This window comes from Tenrec ecaudatus, chromosome 9 (assembly GCF_050624435.1).
Source record: "Tenrec ecaudatus isolate mTenEca1 chromosome 9, mTenEca1.hap1, whole genome shotgun sequence".
NCBI lineage: Eukaryota > Metazoa > Chordata > Mammalia > Afrosoricida > Tenrecidae > Tenrec > Tenrec ecaudatus.
This window is the reverse complement of record NC_134538.1, coordinates 55,778,472-55,802,562: the sequence shown is the minus strand read 5'-3', so window position 1 is coordinate 55,802,562 and position 24,091 is coordinate 55,778,472. Positions and strand designations below refer to the sequence as shown.

The following is a 24,091-nucleotide window of genomic DNA, read 5'->3' as shown; positions in this document are numbered from 1 at the left end:
TCCTTAAGTTTCATACTTTATTCAAATTTACGGTCATAGAATCAATTCTGATCCATAGTGACCATGTAAGGCAGTATAGAACTGCCCATGTGGGTTTCCGAGGCTTTACATATTTGTAGAAGTACAAAGCCTCATCATTTTACACTGGAGCACCTTATTAAGTGAAAACCCACTGCCATTGAACCAGTTAATAGCCCAGGTCTTACGTGAGTGCGTTTGTATGTGGGTTGATCATTCTCTTTCTTAACTTTTAAGTGTGATTGGTTTTATAAAACTGACTTAATAGAGCTCACAAGGTCTTCACTACTCTGAAAGTCCAAGGAATCGATGCACATGTTCTGTTTATCCATACAGGTCATTATAGAATGAGCCAATTATTGGTTAATCTGGTGAATGAGGAAAGACACAGATGGTCACTTAACAAACATGAGCTTGGTGGGCACTACCCTTTACTTCCAAATCCAAGGGAAGGAATTTTTTCTTTCTCAAACAGCCCAGGCTGAGTAAACAGCTTTCACAAGCTGCACAGGTTTTATGTCTGCAGGAAACTGTGATTCACACCAGCTGAAACTCCCCAAAGACCCAAATTACTAACTTTCTGGTCCTATTTTGACTTGTTATCCACACATCAGAAGACAGTGACAACTGGTAGCTGACAAAGCGGCATTCAACGCAGCATCTTAATTAGCTACGAGCACTGTGAGCCCCACATCTGCAGAGAATCACAAGGCCTTCCCGGCTCACACAGGCAAGAGGAAAAGGGCATGGGAATTCACTTGAAAATGTTACTTGATCCAAGTCCCTTGAGAAGAGATGCCTTTTGCTGGAGCACAGATGTTACTAAAATTATTACAAAACATGTCAGCACACTTGCTGGAAAATCCACAGCCATTTTTGACTAGTTTGTTCTAGATATTTAACTATTAATGAATGGTTTATGCAAACTCCTAGAGCCTGTCACAGATACATATAGACTTTAATCTAGAGCTCTCTGGAACCAAAGTTCATACTTTTTATACATAATATATTCCTCCTAATAAGTAGTGGGTATGTGTTGGGCTGTGATCCTCATTGTCTGCAGTTTAAAAGAACCAGCAGCCCAAAAAGAGAAAGACTGGGCTTTCTACTTCTGTAAACAGTTAATAGACTCAGGAACCCACAGCGGGTCTCTTGAGTCTGCATTGATTCGATGGCCGCGAGGTAATCAGTGAGGGCAGCTTTGGAAGTGGCCGGTTACAGCATTAATGCAGGAGACGTTCATTAAGCAGCCACTAGTACCAAGGGGCCTTGAGGGTGTTGTGGTTACATAGTGGACCACGACCTTCACCACCATCAGCAGCTTGAAACCACCGGCTGCGCTGCAGGACCAAGACAGGGCTTTCTATTTCCATAAAGACTCACAGTCTCGGAAACCCACAGCGGGGCAGTTCTAGCCTGTTCTATGGGTTCGCTACGAGTCAGTGTTGACTCCATGGCAGGGAGTTCTGAGTCTGAATGTCCAGAAGGTGCCTGGTGCGACCAGGATGGAGGCGAGTAGAGAGTGGAAGCAGCGGCATGGGACAAGTCAGCTTCGGGGGAGAGGCAGAATGAGGCTGCCGTGGTTTGGAGAAGTGTCAGGACAGAAAGCTACCGAATGGAGTGAGGGAAAGCCTGGGACTAAATGAAATTCAGAGAGGAGGAGCAGGGGCTTCCTTTTGGACCAGGAGACATCTGTGATGAGACTTCAAGAGTGGAAGCAAAAACAGAAGACTAAAACGTAACTAGCCAGCACTGCGCATTCTTTGCCTTTAGAAAACAACTCCCCTCCATCATTTGTGCATATCAAGTAGCTCTTTATTCATCTCTGTACACCCTGATTTGCACCACGAACAAGGGAGTGACCCAGATGTGGAAATGGGCTTTCTCTGTTCACCGTGAGCCACAGAAAACAGAGCATCATCCACACCGAGTTAAGAGAATCTGTCTCACTGCCAGAAAGCCTACGTTCAAGCTCTGTCATTGATGAGTTATGTGATTTGGGATTTAAAGTTGTAGTAGAAGCTGTGTACATGTATGGATGTGCTTTATACAGTTGATGTATCTATATGTATGGATTGTGATAAGAGTTGTATGAGCCCCTAATAAAATGTAAAAAAAAAAGGAAATGACTAGGGCAAGGAATGTACAGATGTGCTTTATACAATTGATATATGTATATATATGGATTGTGATGAGTTGTATGAGCCCCTAATAAAATGTTTTTTAAAAAAAAGCTATGTACTTGGGTAATAAACTGATTCATGATACAATGTGACTTTCTTTTCTCCCATCACTAATTCAGTGATGAGTCTTCGAACTCAAACCTATTCCAAAGTGCAAGAGACTGTTCAGATCGGTTCCTTAAGTTCATATATATCATTCTTATAAATATTTCTGCTGCATACTTTCACTATCAACTACGAATTTCCAAAGTGATCATACACTATTATTTAGTGATCAGCCACTATTATGATCATACACATACAGTTATTCTGATCATATTATTATTGTGATCATATTATTATGATCATACACATGCAAAGTGATCATAGTGTTAGAGACGCTGAGTCAATTGTGATGCATGATAGATAGCCCATGTGTGTCAGAGCAAAACTGCTACAAATGGTTTTCAATGTCTGTCTGCGGAGATGCCTCTGAACCACCAGACTTGCAACGAGTAGTTGAATACCCAAGTGTTTGCGCCGTGCAGGGACTAGACTCTAGGGAACCTCAAAGAGTTCACCAAAACATGAACTGAAAAACGAACGCGTGTTTTCCACCCCAATTTTAAAACTCTTTGTACAGGATAAGTAAGAAAAATATCGCTTCTAGAGTCTAGTTCACACACGCAAAGGCTTACAAACAAAGCGTGTTTAAACATGTCTGTGATCAGTGAATGGCTGCTGGCCCAAAGCGGACCCAAAGCTGACCCACCTGTGGGTCGCCACCCCTTTGGGGGTCAAACGATTCTTTCACAAGGGTCACCTAAGGCCATCAGAAAACACATAAATATTTCACAATATATAATTACAGATTGTTTTGTGATTAATCACCATGCTTTAATTATGTTTATGTTCACTTTGTGACAATGAAAGATATCCTGCATATCAAATATTTACATTACGATTCATAGCAGTAGCAAAATGACAGTTATGAAGTAGCAATGAAAATAATTTTATGGTTGGGGGGGGTCACCACCATATGAGGAACTGTATGAAAGGGCTGCAGCATGAGGAAGGTTGAGAACCACTGCTCTAGGTGGAAGATCTAGAATGAAAAAATAGCTTCACATTTTCACTTTTTGTTTAGTAGCTATTTCTATGAGTTTATAGTAATACATTTGGCTTACCCTTGTATAGGTATATGTAGACACATTTACATGTATGTATATATAGATACACTTAGATGTATGTATATATAGATACACTTAGATGTATGTATATATAGATACACATACATGTATATGTAGACACGTTTACATGTGTGTATATGTACACATTTTATATAGACAAGAAAGCCTCAAACATTTTGGAAAATATCCATTATCTTTTACCACTTTCACATATGTTTTGAAGGCCCCTTACATATACCTATATTTTTATTCTTTAAAGAACAATAGTCATTTGTCAAGCATATTAAATTATTATCTTACTCTTTGCCTGAAACTAAGCAGAACTTAACAATAAATTGAAATGTATTCTTCATTACTTGCTGTTCTCCACTGCTTTTACCCACATCTTTTATTAATGTAAAATGGAAGCGACATCATATATCATACAGGAGTAATCAAAGATCCCCATACCTCTTCTAATGTGGTGTCTGAAATCCCATAGCCTGTCAACTGAAGATGATGTAGGTTCTGGTCCAGATCTTGAAAGAGTTCGGTAAAGCTGGCCTTGTCTGTGTCCTTGGGAAGGGCATATGTAAGTTCACTTCCACTGCTCGATTTGAGAAATGCTTGGGGAACATAGCTCTGTATCAAAGATGTAACTCGAACTAAGCTTTTTGGATCCTGGAGCTCCAGAACAGAGGGCTATTTTGGGGTGGGGGGGGTGAGAAAACAATGAGAAATATAAATAGAAATATGCATCAGTTAATTATATATGTAGGTATATCAGTAAACAAATTCTTCTTGAAGTTTCATTTCAAAGCAATAATATCAGGAAATACAATTTATGACAGGTATTCCAATAATATGTTGTATTTTATCTTTTAAAAATATAAATTTTTGGTGATTAATCTAGTGAATCTGAAACTATATGGCCCTTGTGTTCACTGGGAACATTGTGCCAAGCTGCAAGGAGCTCTATATTTCAGAGTGTCTCTAGAAGCATCATGGAGAAGACTCTGCCTAACCTTTCAACAGCCAGGACACAGTACCGAAATTTTTTGAAAGAGAAGTAGGAATTCCCAATCACGGAAGGACTATTATGGCTGAAATTATGCTCTCCTGAATAAATGCTGAGGTTTTAACTCCTGGACTTTTAAAAAGAATCCCTGATAGCAGAGAAGATGAAGTACGGGGCTGCTAACTGGAACATTGGTTGTTTGAATCGCCCATATGCAATGAGAAAGAAAGTTGAAGTAGTCATTTCCCATAAAGATTCATAGCTTCAGAACCCTACAGAATAGTTGCATTCTGTCCTGTACAGTTGCTCTGGGTTGGAATCCACCCGATGGCACTAGTTTTCCTGTTTTTGTAACAGAAATTTTCTTTTGTGGGTGACATACCATAGAATGCTGGGTCCTGATCCTAATCACCTCTTAGTTATAAAACTGATAGAATGGATAGATAGGTACATGTAAATATATCAAGAATTCTGAGTATAGTTGGATGCATTTCTGAGTATTTCTAGCAACTACAGGAAGCTAAAATAAAGAAATGTGGACCTGCTCCTCGAGCCCTGCTATGAATTTGGACTTCTAATCTACAAAACTATTAAAAATATTTTTTAAGCCACATACTTATAGTATACTTTGCTATGCTCAGCAGTGCTGGGTACTTATTTGGCATGTAACCTTTATGTGAGGACTCAGTAGCGATTCAGTGATGGAATTCTCGCCTTCCAGGTAAGAGGCCCAGGTTTTAATTGCTGTCCTATATGCCTCATGTACAGTTATCACATATCTTTCAGTGGGGGCTTGCTTGTTGCTACGATGATAAATAAGTTTCTATCAGAATGAGATGTATTAGGAAGAAAGGTCTAGAGACCTATTTGTGAAAATCAGCCAATGAAAGCCTTACTTGCTATCAGAGCAATCTGATCTGCCACTGATCGTGGGGATGGGGCTAGACAGGACGTTGTTTGTCTTATTGGGATTCAATGGCAGATAACATCAACAGGCCTTCGTATATAGAAGGTCTCTTGTTAGATTACATACATCTTTGTATCCACTTAGGGACTTGGGCTCAGGACCCTCCACAAAGCTCTTGTAACCATCACTTTCTCCTCCTCTGTGACCACTCAAATGCATTTATTAAAGCATTTCCAACCTTCCTGGGGCTGGATCATAGTTAATGTTTTCTACCACCTCATATACATGCAAAGGTTAAACAATGAATAAGTAAGACCAAAGAAGAATTGAGGGGGTTGAATTTTGGTGTTGGCAAAGGATACAAAATTTACCAGGGGATCCAGATAAAAAGCCAGAGTACTCCTTACAAGTAAGGACGGCAAGACTTTATCTCTTGTGCACTGAACGTGTTATTAAGCGGGATCAGTCTCTGGAAAAAAAGCATCATCCTTGGTGAAATACAGAATGGTCAAAATAAAGAAGAAGAAGAAGTGCTTCAATGAGCTGGATTGACATAATGGCTGGAAAACTGGCTCAGGCACAGGAACCATTGTGAAGGTGGTACACGACCAGCCAGTGTTTTGTTCGTAGGTTTGTTTTGTGTTTGTTTGTTTGTTTTCCCTGTTGTACAAAGGATCATCGTGAGGTGTAGTTGACTGATGGTTCCTATCAACATCAATCCAAAACCACACTCACTGCCATCAAGCTGATGCCAACACTGAGGGTCCATACAGGTCAAGTACAAGTGCCCTTGTGGATTTCCAAGACTGTACCTTTATGGGAGGAGAGCATTTGTCTTCTCCCACAGAGTGGCTGTTGGTTTTGAGCAGGTAAATTCATAATCTACGACATTACCAGGGCTCCTAACAACAACAAGAGTTAACATATTTTGTTTTTGTTTTGCTTTCTGGGTTCGTGTTTGCCCCCACTTGTACTGAAATTGCAGGTACTTGCATGCAGAAACCATGTGCCCCGACTCCTTTCTGTTTTAACTTCCCAAGAGAGCAGCATAAGACACATGGGAGATTGAGAAAAACACCTGTTCATCCAATATTATGAACACTATTATGACATCAGGGCCACAACTTGTTCTTAGGTGACAAACAGGAAGGAGACTTTCCCCCATGCAATCCGGTCTGGCTCTAACGCCTGCATCTTGTACCTGCTTTGTGAGCGTCAGCTGGAGCCCCTGGCCATAGGCCTCCTTCAGGCACATGGCAGGCCCACAGCACCTGAGCCGCCCCTGCTGCAGGATCGCGATGCAATCACTGAGCACTTCTGCTTCGTCCAGGTGATGCGTCGTGAAGATCACGGTGCGACCTGCAGCTCAAGGAAAGGGAACGTCAGAAGTGACATGACAAAGGTCCCAGAAATATTGCAATAGTTATATCATTCAAACAGAAGAATCAGGAGAGAATTTAAAAATCATCCTCAATTTTTAAACTGAAAAAACATTAAATGAATATTTAAAATGTGACTTAATTAAGGTTACGTAGCAAAATCAAGCTGCCAACCTGAGGGTCAGCTATTGGAAAGCACCAGCTGCTCTGAGAGAGAAAATCAAAGCTTTCTCTGCATTCTGGCAGCAGCAGCAACGTCCCAGACTTTGACCCATCATGGATTCTTGCACCTTATGCAGGTCAACCCGATCTGCCCCGTCACTCTCTGTAGTGCCTAGCCAACCTGCAGCCCTGCTTCTGCCAAAGAATGTGGTGTTGGAAGGTTTTCTGATTTGGGGACGGGGCTCCCCAATACGAAGAGATGAGGAGGAGAATCTTCATCAGATAGTGGTTCTGTGTTGTAAAAGTTCATACTTGGGTTGTCCCCCTCCCCCCGTTTTTCTGATTGTTGCAAGAACTGTAGCTGCTAAAATCAGCTTTGCCTTGAATTAAACCGTTTCTCTCCAACCAAAAGAAACCAAGGCATTCTACTCAAATACCAATTACCGTCTTAAAAACCCACAAGGGCAGTTCTCTCATGTCCTCTGGGCTCGGAATCAAATTGATGGCAGTAAGTTGAACTGAGTGGGCCAGCAAGTCGAACCCTCTAAGACTCTTCTTATGACTGCCTGCCTTCGACACTCCAGGATCACAGTGCTTACACTCTGGGGTGCTAGCTATAAGGTTGGCAGTTCACTGCCAGATGCTGCGAGGGAGGTAGACAGTTTCCAAAGCCGGTGACGAGTTATATCTTCAGAGACTCACAGGAGCCGTCCTGCCCTGTTTTATAAGGTCTCAGTGAGTTGGTATCAACTGGAGGGCAGTGAGTTTGGTTTGCTTTGTTATTTGAGTCCTTGGTAGTACAAACATTTGAAAGCACTCAACTACCAACTGAAAGGTAAATGGCTCAGGCCTTCCAAAATAATTATGAATGTACTTCTATAAAATTACATCTGTACAAAATCCATGGAGCACAGTGCTATTCTGCATGCAACGGTTTGACGAGGCTCAGAGACAGCAAGGGGTTATCTTCATGATCGCGGGGTTCGACAAATCCTCCATCCTTCTCACAAATCAATGGAAGACTCTGACGTGCACTAAGACTGAAATCGAGGCATATAGCCCTAGTGCTGCTCCCAGCCACCCTCTCCTGTAGAAGAGCTAAAGCCAGACCAGCAGGTAGAAAGAGAGTGCATCGCTCTCTACGTTGTTATCCAACTCTGATTCCACTCTTTCTGTACATATGGAGAGGGTGATACTCTATGCAAGTAGCTATTGTATGATAAAATAAGCACCTTGCTAAGCAGAGATTGATCATAGAAAATACCTCTCAAAAATGGTCACTAGGAGACCAGACAAAATAAAAGGTGTTTGGATAGAGTTCACCTCAGCTATGCAATGGAAAGATTTAGTTTTATACATCACTGTTTGATAAAGTTGAGTTCAATTTCCCAGCAGGATAGAAATAAACACTATTAATTTATCCTTATCTCTAAAGAAAATTGTCAAAGAGCAGATATTTAATGCATTTGTGACTTTACACAATTTTAAGATTTTTAATAAAGGAGGAAAATTCAATCCCTGGGCTTTCAGGGTCATCAGGGGGAAAAGGGGATGCATCTGCAAAAAATAAAAGGTAAAATATAGACCTAAGACTAAGAAGTCAGGTTCACAGCTAACAGATATTACAGTGTATATGTCCCAAAACCAAACCATGCTCCTGTGAGGATAAAGCGGTTCATTCAGTCCTTACACTGAGATTGGAACAGCTCTGCTACAGTAATATTTAGCTACACTACAAATCAGATAATATATTCCTTATTATAATATAATCTAAAATAAAAACCAACCAACATTAATTCCACAGAGCTATGATGGCTTATTGGTGGATATAAATAAACTCAAGGCACATCTTATACCTCAAAGGCAAGTAATATTTTATCCTGCCAAAAGCATTGCTTTACTATTTCTTTTCCCAATCAGGTGGTGTTAGTCTGCCACCTCTCCTTCACATCTACTCTTTCTCTTGATGATGATGATGATGATGATGATGATGATGATGTACTGTTATTAACTGGGCACCTCTACCAAATTTGAGCTATACACTTTGATGTATTTGTCATTCTTGTGTGCCATTGAGTCAACTGTGATGTATAGCAACCCAAAGGACAAAGAGGCTGTGATTTACAGAGAAGTCAAGTGCCATAACCTTTCCCCACTTAGAGGTTGGTGAGCCATGCTGTTGATCTCTTGGTTAGTAGCAACACCTGGAGCCTCCGTGCCACATTAGATAGATGCACAAAAGTAATCTAGTCCTTGAAAAATCCTGCAAGTTGGTTTCATGTGCTCCATCACACACACAAAGTTCCTGGTAGATGGATCTCTCAGTGGTATTCTGAGGAAAGAATCTCTTTCTATCCATCAGGAAACATTTATTTTTACAAAGTTTGTAGATCTGTTTCATAAAGCTTTCTCATGGTTGCCTGTAAGTTGGGGTCTCCTTTCAAAACCTGGATATATGTTTTGATTTAGAGAGTTGCGTTTTTATTTTAGCAACACCTTTTTAGCCCATTGATACCCTATGGATTTTGCTCTATAATAAAACCACGGACTATTCCAAAGGTGATTGCTTTTTGATATATCACATTGGTTTTGACTCATAGCAAACTTATGTACAACAGAATGAAATATCCTCCTGCAATGTTTCAGCCAATTGCAATCTCTGTGTCAATCCACCACATTGAAAAGCTCGCTCTTTGTCTACTTTACCACATATAATGTCCTTCTCCAAGGACTGGCCACTCCTGGTCACATGACCAAAGTACAGGAGATGCAGTCTCATCGTCTTCACCTGTAAGGCACATTCTGGCTACGCTCCTTTCAAGGAAGATTTTGTTCATTCTTCTGGGAATTTGTGGCATATTCAATATTCTTCCCCCAAACCAATCATTTAAAGGTATTGATTCTTCTTTAGTCTCCCTAATTTATTGTCCAGTTCTTGCAACTATAGATTGAAAATGTCATAACTTAAATGAGGCCACCTAAGTCTTCAAAGTGACGCCATTGTCTTTTTAATACTTGAAAAAATGTTCCTTAGTATCATGATAATACAGAAACTATCCTCTCAAGAAGTCAAAAGTACCCCAAATAGATGTGACCCCTCAGGAAAAGCATCATGATATGTCATAGTCCAACTTTGCAACTTCAAAGAAAAGAAAATAATCCTGAGGGAAACTCAGGGAGTGGGGGAGGAAAAAATACCTTCAAAGGGGAATAAATAAGAAGAAGTTCAGATATTTCAAATACAAACCCTACAGAAAACAAGAGAATGGAATGATAATATAAAATCTAGAAAGAAAAAAATTCCCAACCAAAAATCCCCTACCCAGTGGAACCATCTCTAAAATATGAAGGAATAATAAGGACATTTTCAGAAAAGAAAAACTAAAGTAATTCGTAGAATCAAGATGAACTTCACAGGAATACTAACAGGAGTTCTTTGAACAGAACATCAACAATAGACAGTTAGCTAAGATCAACATACAAGATGCCACTATCAAGAAAACAACCTACTAAAACAATGTACAAAGTGAAATAAACCTGCAAGATTGAAACTAAAAATAAAATACAACAAAGAAACGAAAAATAAAGGAATTGAGGATGTTGAGTAGATCTAAAATAATCTGATGGAGAGGGAAATCACAGAGGAATGGAGAAAAAGAATAAATTTCCTTAAATATAAGAATAGAATAATTTTAAAAAGAACTAATCCCCCTCCAAATAAGGAACCAGAAATTATTGAAAAAACTTCAGCAAAATTAAAGAAGGAAAAACATGACCATAATATTCAACAGTAAAATAAATACAAACAAAAGAATTACAAGGAAAACCACAAGCAAAGTGAACTTAGCACAGAAAATTAAAATAAGCAAATGAAACTCAGGCATAGAAACAATTGTGAGGATGGTGTAGGACCATGCAGTGCTTCATTCTGTTGTACAGAGGGTCTCTATGTGTCAAAGCCAACTCAAGAGCACCTAGCAACAACAATAACAAAGAAATCAATAATGCCATTACAAAGCACACAGCAAAATGACAGCAATAAAGTCATACCTATTCATAGCAACATTGATTTTAAATGGATTACACTCAACATTTAAGAGACAGAAAGTAGCAAAATGGATAAGGAAACAAGACCCATTAATATGCTACTTATAAGAAACCCCCTTAGCCCTATAACGCTGAGTGCCACGTTTTCGTAACATTTAATTAAATGTATATATTAATGTATATATTGATAACTATGAAAGTAAAGAATAAAACAAAAAAATTTTCCTGAAATTAAAAATTCAGGCATTATAGGGTTAGATGACAAAGAAATAATAAAAATAAAAGCCTAAAAAATCAAATTCACTGCTATGGAGTTGTGGTCAACTCACAGAAACCCTGTAGGATGAGGTAGAACGGCCCCTGTGGGTTTCCACGGTGTAACTGTTACCAGGACTAGAACACCCTCTCCCGCTCCCGCAGAGCAGCTGATGTTTCAAACTGCCAAGCCTGAGGACCGCCACCCAACTCATCACCACTAGCCCACCAGCACTCTCTTTAGATCAACCAAACATCAAACTCACTCCCATGGAGCCAATCCTGACTGATAGGCAGCCCCTGTGGGTTTCTGAAACTGTGACCATTTACTGGAGAAGAAAGCCCTACTTTCTGCCCGAGTGGCTGGCCATGTCCAACGGCCAGCCATGCGGACTACAGCCCAATGGGTAACCACTGTACCACCAGCGCTGGAAAAATACATTCAACTTAGAGTAATGAAAAATAAAGAAGTATAAAAGTTTATCTTTGATAAAATAAACTTCAAGGTAAAAACCATCAGGAGAGAAGAATGTCATTAGATAATGATTAAAGTCACAATTGACTAAAAAGGTATAATTATAATAAACTACTATGTACTCAATGAAAGACACCCAGAATGCATTATTCAAATTCTTACAGTGTTGAAGAGGCAGTCAATAAAACAATAATAGTAGCAGACTGCAACACACCTGTCTCAAGGAAAGAGGCCAACAAAGATGCAGAAGTCAACAACACAATCAATCAACTTGATCTCTTAAACACACACAGAACACATCTCCCACAACAACACAGCCTGCCATCTTGTCCAGTGCACATGGAACATCAGAGTAGACCACATGTTGAGCAATGAAGCTTGTGTCAATAAATTAAAACCTTTAGATGCTACAAAGCATTTTTTTTCAGATTGTAATGCTATAAACTTAAAGGCAAGTAATAGGAAGATCAAATCACTCCCTCCCAAAAAAATCAAACACATGAAAATTGAACAACACAAATTCTGGAGGTGTGGTGAGATTGGAACTCTAGTCACTGTTGGTGGGCTTGTAAATATGTACAGCTCCTGGTGGAAAGCAATATGGCGATTCCTAAAGCAGATGGAAATTGAAATGTCACATAAGCTAGGAATGCCATTACTGCGCATAGACCTCAAAGAAATAAGAAATGAATCATGACCAGACGTGTGCTCCCCCATGTCACCGCAGCACAATTCACAATAGCTAGAAGTTGGAAGCAGCCTAAACACCAATCAGTAGAAGTTTGGATAAAGAACTCTGGAATATATGCACAATAGAACAGTACACATCCTTTAAAAACAAGGATGAAACCACGAAACACCTCATGACATGGAGGGGTCTGGAAGTCATCATGCTGAGTGAAGTCAGTCAATCGCAAAAGCATGAAAACTGCATGAATCTACTGCTGTAGAAATAAGCAACAGGACAGGCACAAGCTCAGGCTTGCAGGGCGTTCAGTCAGCTGGCCTGGCCAGCCAGACAGCCTGGTAGAAAGATGGCCTAATTGGTGCCAATAAACCATACACCATCCTCCCTAGGTGTATACTTGAAGGTCACTTTGCCAGAGGGGCCTCACATCAGCTGGGATCAAATTGTTAAGGGACGGGAAGAGGATATTATCTACCATAAACAGTTATGACGCGTTACCCCTGGACAGATAGCGCTATCAGAGGGATGAGGGATACTAATGGGAAAGCCAAGTTAGGGGAGGGGAAAGGGAGCAACCACGTCCATGGGAGCACAAATCCATGACTGTTGGTATGAAAAGTGGGAGGACTGACCTCCAGGTGGCAGGAAGAATGACTGAAAATGCTTGGGGGACTCGAGAGAGTGGTGTCCTGGGGGTATGTGTGTAATGGGCCACACCGACCCAAGTTCTGGGCACATCCTGGGGACTCACGATGGGTCCTGTGGAATGCTGGGGCACTGAGTCCTGGATCTTCAGGGTGCCCAGCATGCTCCAGAGGCCACATCAGTAAGATTCTCTGGGGAAAATCCACTGGGTGAACTGGACTCTACCTCAGACACCACTAGTGGGGCTGCAGAATTGTACAATGACTATTGAGAGCAGTATAATACTTCTTTAAAAAATAGAATAACATGCCATATGAGCCAGCAATTTCTCAAATCCATATATAGCTCCACTAAGCAGTGGATACCTGCAAAGAAATAAAGAACAAACCAGAGGAGTTATGTGCACACTGTATTTATTGAAGCATTAGTCACAGTATCAAAACAATGGAAATGACCCAAATGCCCCTCTGTGAAAGGAAGGATAAATGAACTTTGACCTACATAGTGGAATATTATGCATTTCTGAAGAACAATGATGATTATGCCAAAGCCCTCATGGCATAGACAACTTTGGAAGAGATTATTCTCAGCAAGTTTAATAAAGATTTATAATATATGAGACCTCTATTAGAAAAAAATTGAGAGAAATTATTTTGTTTGCTCACCAAAAGAAATAGATTTTGATGTTTACAGAGAGGTCGGGGGAGGGAGAAAGGGGGAGAGAGAGAGGAAGAAAATAAATTTTAAAAAGGAAACATGCTCAGATACACATAGATGTAGAAACACATAGACACTTGTATAGGTACAGAACGGGGTGGGGGAGTTAGTAACACATAGATCTATATTGAGAGAGTAACATAGGTAGACATAGGTAAACAAGTATTAACATAGGTTGTATGCATACACACAAAAGTTACATAGTAACTCAGGCAGATACATAGTAGCGTTAAAAAAATAAACAAATGGATCAAATGGGCTTACAATATTTTAATACAAGTTACAATTCACATGTGCATGCATGTGGAAAATGTCATTCTTTCTGTCTATATCTCATCTGCTTTCCTCATCGGCAGCAGAGTATCAGTGAAGAAATTAAATCTGGTTTAAATCAATTTTGTCTCAAAACATAATTATGCCTTTTAATCAGCGCTCATTATCTCTTGCAAAGAAAGCTTATTCCTCATTTCTATTCCCATCATCTATTTCTCCAGAAAGGCAGAAATTGTATGTATGATTTCATAGCAATTGAACGTGTGTAGGATCTTCAGGGGCACTATGAGCCATCTCCTCTGGTGTCTGAGTCATAACTGACTCTACCTGGCCCAGCCCCCTCACAACTGCACCACCTCTATTGTAAATTACTGGCATTGAAACTGGGGCAATACCTCCCAAAAGGGTCATTTCCCTGAATGTCTCCTCCTGGGCTCAAGCTGCCTCTGCCTCACTTTGCTGCCAGCTCTGAAGATCATCTCAGTCTTACCAGCAGCTTCCTGTCAGGCCCTTCTTTGTTCTTAGCGTGGATGACTGTGGGCCCTGAGGAGGCTCAGGAATACCAGCCCCCAAGCCATCAGGGCCTCCATGCAGCGCTCTCTCTCATGGATGCTGATGGGGCTGCAGCAAGTCAGAGCATCAATGCTGTCCCGAAGACCCTTGATGTCTGGTACAATTTACTCTCCGGGGCAGGGTTTAGAAAGGAAACAACTCCACATTTTCTTTTTAACGTCCTTCAAATTTTGAGGAGACATAAGAAGAAGGATTCTTTTCTTACATTCTCTAAGTTTCTCTCTCGTCATTTCTGACAGATAGGAGACTTTCTATACCCTAAAGAGAGAATTCTGTCTTGGTCCCACAGCTCAGCCCTCTATAATGTTTAAGAGAGGGTGGAAAATCTTCATTCTTGTCCTTTTACTGTGCTTCTTGTTAGTGACAGCTCCTCATCTGCTTCTCAAGGAAATGCTCACTTAAGGTCAAGTATGATGAAGATCGGATCCTCAAAATGCAAAAGGGAAAAGTAAAACATGTTCTAGGATTCCAACATTGACCTTGCACTTAAGCTTCTACACTGGTTTAATAATGCCAAGCTTTTTTATTTCCGTTTTATTATCACCCATGTTTCTTTTGAAATAAGAATGCTTGTGAACACAATAACTGTAGTACCAATTCCCAGGGACCAGAAGTGCAGAAGTTTGTAAAGTGCAAACTGCCCATCAAACATATGCATGAATACTGCCGAGTCAAGTATTCCAGGACTAAGATCCACAAGTGAGTCAGGGAACTTGAACCTTCCTCCTCTGTGACTGTGAGCATCTCAGATGTCCATCTCTTTGCACCTGAGATTCCTCCCCTAAGGAAAAGGCTGAGGCTTATTCTGGATGGTCCAGAATGGAACATGACATAGATGACTACAAGTATAACTGACATAATCTTTTATAACCTGAATCTGCAAAGTTAATGTAAACGATACTTATAAAGGTAGAACTTTCTGCCTTTGAGTTATTTGCAACTCCCAGGGCCCCTCTAGGACAGAGGAGAACCACGCCTGTGGGTTGTGAGGCTGTAAATCTTGACAGGAGCTGAAAGTGGCTTCTTTCTTCTGCAGAGCAGCTGGGGCGGGGGCGGGGGCGGGTGGTGGGGTGGGGGTGGGGAGGTGGTCAATGCTGCCCTTGTAGTCGGCAGCCCAACCTGAACCTCCGTATAATACAGGTGCTCCTTTCAGAAATATAGAGATAATCGTCTAATAAATCTATCTCTGTAAGGCTGAAGGAAACATATTTTTACTCTAAGAAAACTCATTTCTCTTTACTGACTAGGTATGTCGCATAGGATAGCACTCATTTGCATGTGCCCCAATAGCATGAGAAGGGTTATAGGAATGCTCCCCAGTGCATACCTTCTCGATACCTGAAGAGAATGTCCCAGATGCTGCGACGGGAGCAAGGGTCCACACCACTGGTGGGCTCGTCGAGAATCACAGTTTGGGACATGCCAATGAAAGCCATCCCGATGGAGAGCTTCCTCTTCATGCCTCCGGAAAGAGTTCGGGTTTGTTTGTAGCGGTGCTGTGTTAACTCCACAGCCTGAAGGGTTCTGAAACAGACAAAAGTTCTCATTCCTCAGTCAAGATTAACATCTTACCCCAATGCGTCAATTTTCCCCTCAGCCACACTGAATTGCAGTGACCACCAGAGACAGACACAAGACCTAGATATGCACACACAGCACTCCCCTTGCTGGTGCTCAGTGTGGGATTGCATGAGTGGACTAAATTGGATGTCAACTCAACAATCCTGTCTGTCATGGATTTTCATGAAAAATACTTCATTTCTCTCTGGAAAGAAGCACTTTTCATCTTCCTATGGACCACTGGCCAGAGGACACACATCTCCACGAAATAGTAAGTTTCATAACGGAATGTCTATGAACTATAAGATTAAAATTTTAAAAATACTAATAAATCTTGAGGTGCATGACTCCCTCTTTCACTCACTAGAGGTGAAAGCCCTTTAACTCTCTGAGTCACTGTTCACTAAATCTGTGTCACTCAGTTTGGCTGAATGAATAAATGGGAAGTTCTAGGTAAATCCAATGTACAAACTGTTTATAAATTATCATTTATAATTAATGAAGCCACGACTTATGAATTAGTTTGCTATATCATGGTAGTTTGCATGTTGCTGTGGTGTTGGATGTTATGCCAATGGTATTTCAAATACCATGATGGACAAATTTCAGCAGAGATTCCAGTCTAAGCTTATGTAATTACTGAAAATATTAGGAATATGAGCAAGGAAGATCTTAAGAAGAAAGTAGGAATGCTCTCACTTTCTGACCCCAAAACCTAATTCACATCCATAGTAGCTAAAACAGCCTTGTACTAGCCCAGTGATAGGTACATAGAACAGTAGTCCTCACGAAGGCAAAATGACTCAAAATTAGAATAACTACAAACATCCATTAATTTTAATGTGGAATGTATAAAGCATGAATCTAAATATGTGGAAAACCATAAAAAACTAAATGGACCACAAAAAGATCCATGTCCTTTTCATTAGTGAGATGAAATAAACTGGCCACAGACATTTTGAAATGATCACATAGGATACTACACTGGGAATGGCCAATCAAAGAGAAAAGGCATCACCTTAATAATTTAAAGGAACATTTTAAGATCTATTTTGAGAATGTTATCAGTGGTTGGATAGCATCGATACTAAGAAATATTAGTTTGTATGACTATGATTAAAATGTATGCACCTACCACTAATGTAAAAAAATGAAGAATTGAAGTTTCCATCAAATTTGCCGATCTGAAATTGATCAAATATAAAATTAAGAAGAACTGACCATTACTGATGAATGAGATGCAAGCATTTTAATCAAATCAGGATCAGTAATTATAAAATAGGAACTTTCAGTATTATAAAAAATGCTAGAGGTGGTGAGGCAGATATAGGAGGCCTGGTAGGGCGTGATCCAGGGTAATGTAACCAAGAGGAATTACTGAAACCCAAATGAAGACTGAGCATGATAGTGGGACAAGAGGAAAGTCAAAGAAAATAGAGGAAAGAGCTAGGAGGCAAAGGACATTTATAGAGGTCTTAATAAAGGCATGCACATATGCAAATATATTTAATATGAGGATGGGGAAATAGAGCTATGTGCATATATTTATAGGTTTAGTATTAAGGTAGCAGAAAGACATTGGGCCTCCACTCAAGTACTCCCTCAATGCAGGGATACTTTTTTCTAGTAAATTGGTGTTCTATGATGCTCACTTTTCTGGCACAACTGCTGAAGACAAAGTGGGTGCATAAGCAAATGTGGTGAGGAAAGCTAATGGTGTCCGGCTATCAAAAGAGATAGCATCTGGGGTCTTAAAGGCTTGAAAGTAAACAAGCGGCCATCCAGTTCAAAAGCAACAAAGTCCACATGGAAGAAGCACACCAACCTGTGTGATCATAAGGTGCTGAAGGGATCAGTTATCAGGCATCAAAGAACAAAAAAATTATATCATTGTGTGCTCACCTCCATAATACAATATCTGAAGACAAATGAGTGCATAAGCAAATGTGGTAAAGAAAGCTGATGGTGCCCAGCTATCAAAATATATAGCATCTGGGGTCTTAAAGGCTTGAAGGTAAACAAGCGGCCATCTAGTTCAGAAGCAACAAAGCCCACATGGAAGAAGCACACCAGCCTGTGTGATCACAAGGTGTCGAAGGGATCAGGTATAAGGCATCATCAGAACAAAAAATCTTATCAAAATGAATGAGGTGGGGAGTGCGGAGTGGAGACCCAAAGTCCGCTTGTAGGCCACTGGACATCCCCTCACAGAAGGATCTTGGGGAAGAGACGAGCCAGTCAGGGTGCGATGTAACAACGATGAAACATACAACTTTCCTCTAGTTCCTAAATGCTTCCTTCTCCCCCACTATCATGATCCCAATTCTACCTTACAAATCTGGCTAGCCCGGAGGATGTACACTGGTACAGACAGGCACTGGAAACACAGGGAATCCAGGACAGATGATCCCTTTAGGACCAGTGGTGTGAGTGGCGATACTGGGAGGGTGGAGGGAGGGTGGGCTGGAAAGGGGGACCGATTACAAGAATCTACATGTGACCTCCTCCCTGGGGGGTGGACAACAGAAAAGTGGGTTAAGGGAGAGATTGGACAGGGCAAGATATGACAAAATAATAATTTATAAATTATCAAGGGTCCATGAGGGAGGGGGGAGCCAGCAGGGAGGGGGAAAAATGAGGAGCTGATGCCAGGGGCTTAGGTGGAGAGCAAATGCTTTGAGAATGATAAGGGCAATGAATGTACAAATGTGCTTTACACACTGATGGATGTAAGGATTGTGATACGAATTGTATGAGCCCCTAATAAAACTACTTTTAAAAAAGAACATTCTTTAGTATTTACAAGGATTGGGGTAGAAAGACAAGCTAAATCACTAAGTAGAGCGTAGACAAGACAGACTTGGCTAAAAGAGGAAGGCAATATACAACAATAGGGAGGGAAGGCAACATTGGGAGGAGTAAAAAGTTAAAGGCATGACAGATAAATACTGACACACACAATCCTGCAATAACAAGTATCTAGGAGTGGATGCAGAGATAGATATACAAGCTGACTGGGCCTGGAGCCATGATCTGGTGGGTGTGGAATATAGAATGGAACTATACCCCCAAATATATATAGACTTGAGAGGATGTCTTACATATGTATTTACCTATGCTGCCAATATATCTATGAATATAGTCATGCATACAGGGGAAGGAGGATTTATGAAATATCTTAGCCATAAAAACACCACCTTAAGGAAATGAGTATTTGGGCCTCAGGGCTCGGGACCACAATGTTAAGAACACTCAGGTCAATTCTCATAATATAGTTCACAAAGGTCATACTTTAGTGAGTAGCAAGTAGGGTCCCAAAAGTGGGTAAGCAGCCATCTAAAGTACAATTTGGTCTCCCTCTCTCTGGAGCAAAGAAGCGTTAAAAACATTGCAGATGCATAAAACTTCCTCTTTTCAAGGTCTGCTTCATCTTTCAGCTTCCCCTCGAAACATTGTTCAGTCCTTTTACTTCATCATTGCTTCCATTTGCTTTAACTTCTCTACTTTCAGAAACAAGTTTTAGAATCTACTGACATCCACTTTGGTCATGTTTTTTTTTTCTTTCTTGTGTTTTCGCTTTATTCATGTAGGATACTCTGGTGTCACTCCATCACTTGGTAGGTCTTTGATCATTAATGTTCAATGTGTCAAGTCAACCTCTCCTTATGATGGTACCTAACTATAATTCGGACATTCAAGGTTGTATTTTGGCTCTTGTGGGCTTGTTTCAATTTTCTTCACCTTGGATCTGAACTTACATACGAGCAATTGATGATATGTTCCAAAGTCAGCTCGAGGCCTGGTTTTAACTGATGATACTGAGCTTCTCCATCTTCTCTTTCCTCAGAGATGGCCATTTTGATCTTTGTGTATTCCATCTGGTGGGGTCCAAGTGTACAGTGGCCATTGATGCTGTTGAACAACATATTTATTATAAAGGAAGTATTGGTCTTTCAAATTCTATCATGTGATCTCCCTCCAGCTTTCTTCCTATCACCAAGGTCATGATTTCCAACTTCTGCTCCTTCTTTGTTTCCAACTTTCATATTCTAAACACTAGTTTGTGACTGAAGCTGTTGGTAGAATGTTTCAATATCTTCACTGGCTCCAGGGGTTGGTGTGTGGTGTGTAAATTTGAATAGCAGTTGTATTAACTGATCTTCATTATAGGCATATAGTTATTATCCTATCACAGCATTTTACTTCAAGATAGCTCTTGAAATGCTCTTTGCGATAACTAATGTGATGTCATTCCTCTTGAATTGGTTATTCTGACATAGTAAATGCTGTGATTGTCTGATTCAGAGTGGCCAATGCCAGTCCATTTCGGCTCACCAATACCTAAAATATGGGTCTTTATGCATTCCGTTTCATCTTGTACAACTATAATTTTCCTAAATCCATACTTTTTGCATTATACATTCTGATTATTAATAGATGGTGATAGCTATTCGATTCCCCTTTAAAAAGTGATTGTCTCAGAAATGTTGCTCCATTATACAGGTCAACTCCATTTTGAGGAAACAACTCTTTCGCAGTCATGCTTTGAATGCCTTCAAGCCTGAAGGGTTCAACTTTGTCACTGGTAAGACAGCATTCTGCTCTTGTTGATAAGGTTTTCAGTGGCTAATCCTTCAGCAGCTGATTGCCTAGACCTCTTTCCTAGTCTGTTCTTAGTCTGAAAACTCCTTAAACTTATTCACTATGAGTGGTCACCCTGATATCGGAAATATTGACGGCATAATTCCTAACAACACAGCAACACATAAATCACCACAAATACGACAAGCTGACAGATGAATGGTGTTGCCAGATGAGAGGGCTAAAAAGATGAATTGAATGCTGTTTAATCCAAGAAATGTAATGTCTGGTGGGGACAGCACACAGAAAATTACAATAAAATAAGATAAAGAAATGATAAAGCCCTGAATGAGTACTATAGGCAGCCCTTTTAAATCCTGGGGTAAACATAATTTGTCAATTGGTAAGAGATTATGTCAATTGGTAAGGTGGAGAACATTTGAGCAGTATGAACCAAGAAGGTAGAAAATCATTACCAGGATTTGATGGATGAGAGGGTGATATACGCAGTGCACTAAATTAGTCCATTCCTAAAACACAGGCAAAAACAGATAATAGCCATGCAAATGACTGGCGACATGGAAGGAGCCAGGACACGTAGACATCATGAAAACTTTAACCTGAAGACCGGTTCTTTCCCCCAGTGGACTAAGACATGGGCAAGGGGGATGTGTCACTGTTCATTTTAAGCTTTAGTCCGCCCTCACCCCACCCCCTGAGACCTGAGGTTGAAATACCCCTCATTGATGTACCTTATTCATCGTCCTCCTCAAGGCAATCCTCTGGTACGTAAACCACACCTCTGCATTTTTGGAAGATGTTCTCCATCTGTGCTTTCTCTGCCTCCCATACTAATCCTATTTTCATTCTTGGGGATATTATTGTTCATGTAGCTCATCTTCTACCCAATGGTTCCTTCACCTCTTCTTTTATATTTCTTTTGACCTTGATCCAATCTCATCTACTCATAAACAAATATACTGTTGCTCTTGTCACTTAAAATAATTATAGCCAAGAGTCTCAACTCCAGGCATTATCTCCCTGATCACCATGTTAAGTTTCTTTTTTTTCAGTTAATCACCGTCTCCAACCATCACTCGCCTGCACAAATATCAAACCTTCATTGTCCTTTAATATCTTTAGTTCCCTCACTGACCCTCCTCTGTGAGTTTGAAGTTAAGCTTATATTCATTAATATCCTCCCTCCTCTGAACACACCCTAGACTGAATAATTGAAGCTGGTATGTCTCACCTTCTCTCCTCTATCTAGAATGGACCAGCTGTGCTCTTGGAAGGGTCCAATCTTTCCCCATGCATTAGATTCCACCTCTCCCTCTTTACAGGTTAGGACGACAAGAAGTCGCTCCTTTCCTGCCCTTACATCAATGGTCCCATCGCCATTGGTCCTTTGCGGTCAAAAAAGCTGCTACGTCCCTGCCTTTGAAATAGCTTCCTTGACTGAACTACTCTCCTGGGACTTGGCAGCACCACCCCATGCTCCTTATTGTGACAACACATGAGTCCCATCCTCTCCTCCCCCTCTCTCTTAACCCCTCTTCAATATGATCATCACCTCCATGCTGCTACTAAAATTTATCTTATGAAGGTCATCAATGACCTCCTCATACTAAATTGGAATGTAATTTCTGGGTCTTCATTTTACTTGGGATTCAGTGTTATTTGGTCCACTGGACCATACTCCCTCCTCCTCAATAGACCTTATGTACTCCCTGTCTTCATCCTACTCTTCTGGTCTCTTTCCTGCCTCCTGGGCTGCTCCCTCTTCATCTCTCTATAGAGTTCATGTAGGAGGTCTCGAGTTAAATCCCTCTGTCATCTCCTCTTTCAAGTTCCTTGCTTCAACCCCAATTTGAGTTCACTAATGTAATCCAAAGTTTTAAATGTTAAAAAATGTGCTTGACACAATGGATGGATTGTGATCAGAGTTGTATGAGCCCCCAATAAAATTATTTTTTTAATTCTAATTCACTTAAAGATTTGATAAAGTTCCTCTCTGTCTTCTCTCATCTCCTCTGGGTCAAACTAAGGATAAAATAGTAATGATCTGACCCTTTAGAAATGGTCACTCAAAAGACTCTACTAACTCTATTACCTCCCTTGAACTCACATTTTAATGAAACTGCACATTAAGGAAGCCGAGTAATACTACTGGAGACAAATAAGAACTAAATTAGTTGTTTTCTGTTTCCCTCTCTTTAACCGAGAGCTACTGTCCTGAAGCATGATCTCCTTCTGATTACTTTGTGCAAATTGGGCTTGTTGCTAGGTATCAAGCTGTGAACTGATAGCCATTGAGTTTGCCTTAAATCCTCAAGCCCCCCAAAGGAAGCTTGTGTGGTGTTGTTAAGTGTCTTACTTAAGCCCCAAACACAATCACAATAGAGTTCACTCTGATCTAGGAAATACATAATCTTACATTTATTTATGATAGATGACTGGTAATTTAGAAATAAAGTTGTACTAACCCATTTTTACTTCCTATTTATGATATAAATACCTAGGCATTTTCCATTAAGTGCTCACTCATTCGTAAGACAGATTTAAGTAGTACAAAAAATTAAACATTAATTTCTCGTGTACATCCAAGTCTCCACTCTTATTAACATTATTAGTAATACCAGTCTCTCTGAAAATATTATAATATGTGAGCCAGCTCAGCAGGAACAGAAACAATCTTCAATTGCTCATTTAACATGTCAACAATGTGAACTTTAAGAGAAGGTAAAGGCAAAAAGAATGCCTCCCCCCGTATTTGTTCAAGCCATTTTTATGACGCTATAACATAAGTATTAATATATAGAGAGATTTAATTTGCTCTATATACTAACTTGCCATATAGTTGGTCCTTAAATCCCAGACCCCTAAGGCAGCTTAGCATTATCCAAATCATTAACAATCATGGACAATGTTAAAACTACAGCTGGTTGCAGTGCATTCATTGAGAAACAATGTGTCATTGTCCATAGACATTCTTGACTAAGAGATCTTCAAGGGGAACTGTCAGAATGCTGTCAGCCCCTCACAGGTTTCCTTCGGATCATGCCTATGAGATAGGTGCCTCCACCATATTTGGCATTTGATATCATGTGTTCTTTTGTTTTGTTATCTCAGCCAATTTCCTTTCTTCAGTGGTATTATAAATCCTTCGGGATCTGAATCAAGTTTCTTCCATAGTCTAATCTCTATTGCACCCACCTATCCCTCAACTGCTGGCTGATTCACCCAGACTCTGTGCCTTCCTATACTTGGGTTCTGTGGGTTCTTATTGAGAGTGTCTTCCACTCTAGGCCACCCTACTGTGCCAGGAAGCTTATTCTTATTCTGCATCCCTCTGCCCAATCATTGCCACCACATTGATCCTTCCCTCAATGGTACCTCAATACTTATTGTCCTGTGATGACACAGAATCTTCTCCCACTGAAATATAATTTTCTATATTTT

General features: G+C 40.3%; 1 protein-coding gene across 1 annotated transcript in view; it reads right to left on the bottom strand.

The window, feature by feature from the left end:
• Positions 1-24,091, bottom strand: part of ABCA13 (ATP binding cassette subfamily A member 13) — a 458,452-nt gene that overhangs the window by 210,060 nt on the left and 224,301 nt on the right. Inside the window, exons 34-36 of the mRNA XM_075557314.1 lie at positions 15,816-16,012; positions 6,476-6,633; positions 3,821-4,051 (exon numbers count right to left, since the gene is read on the bottom strand). Coding sequence (XP_075413429.1) covers positions 3,821-4,051; positions 6,476-6,633; positions 15,816-16,012 — 586 coding nt within the window. The remainder of the gene's footprint in view (positions 1-3,820; positions 4,052-6,475; positions 6,634-15,815; positions 16,013-24,091) is intronic.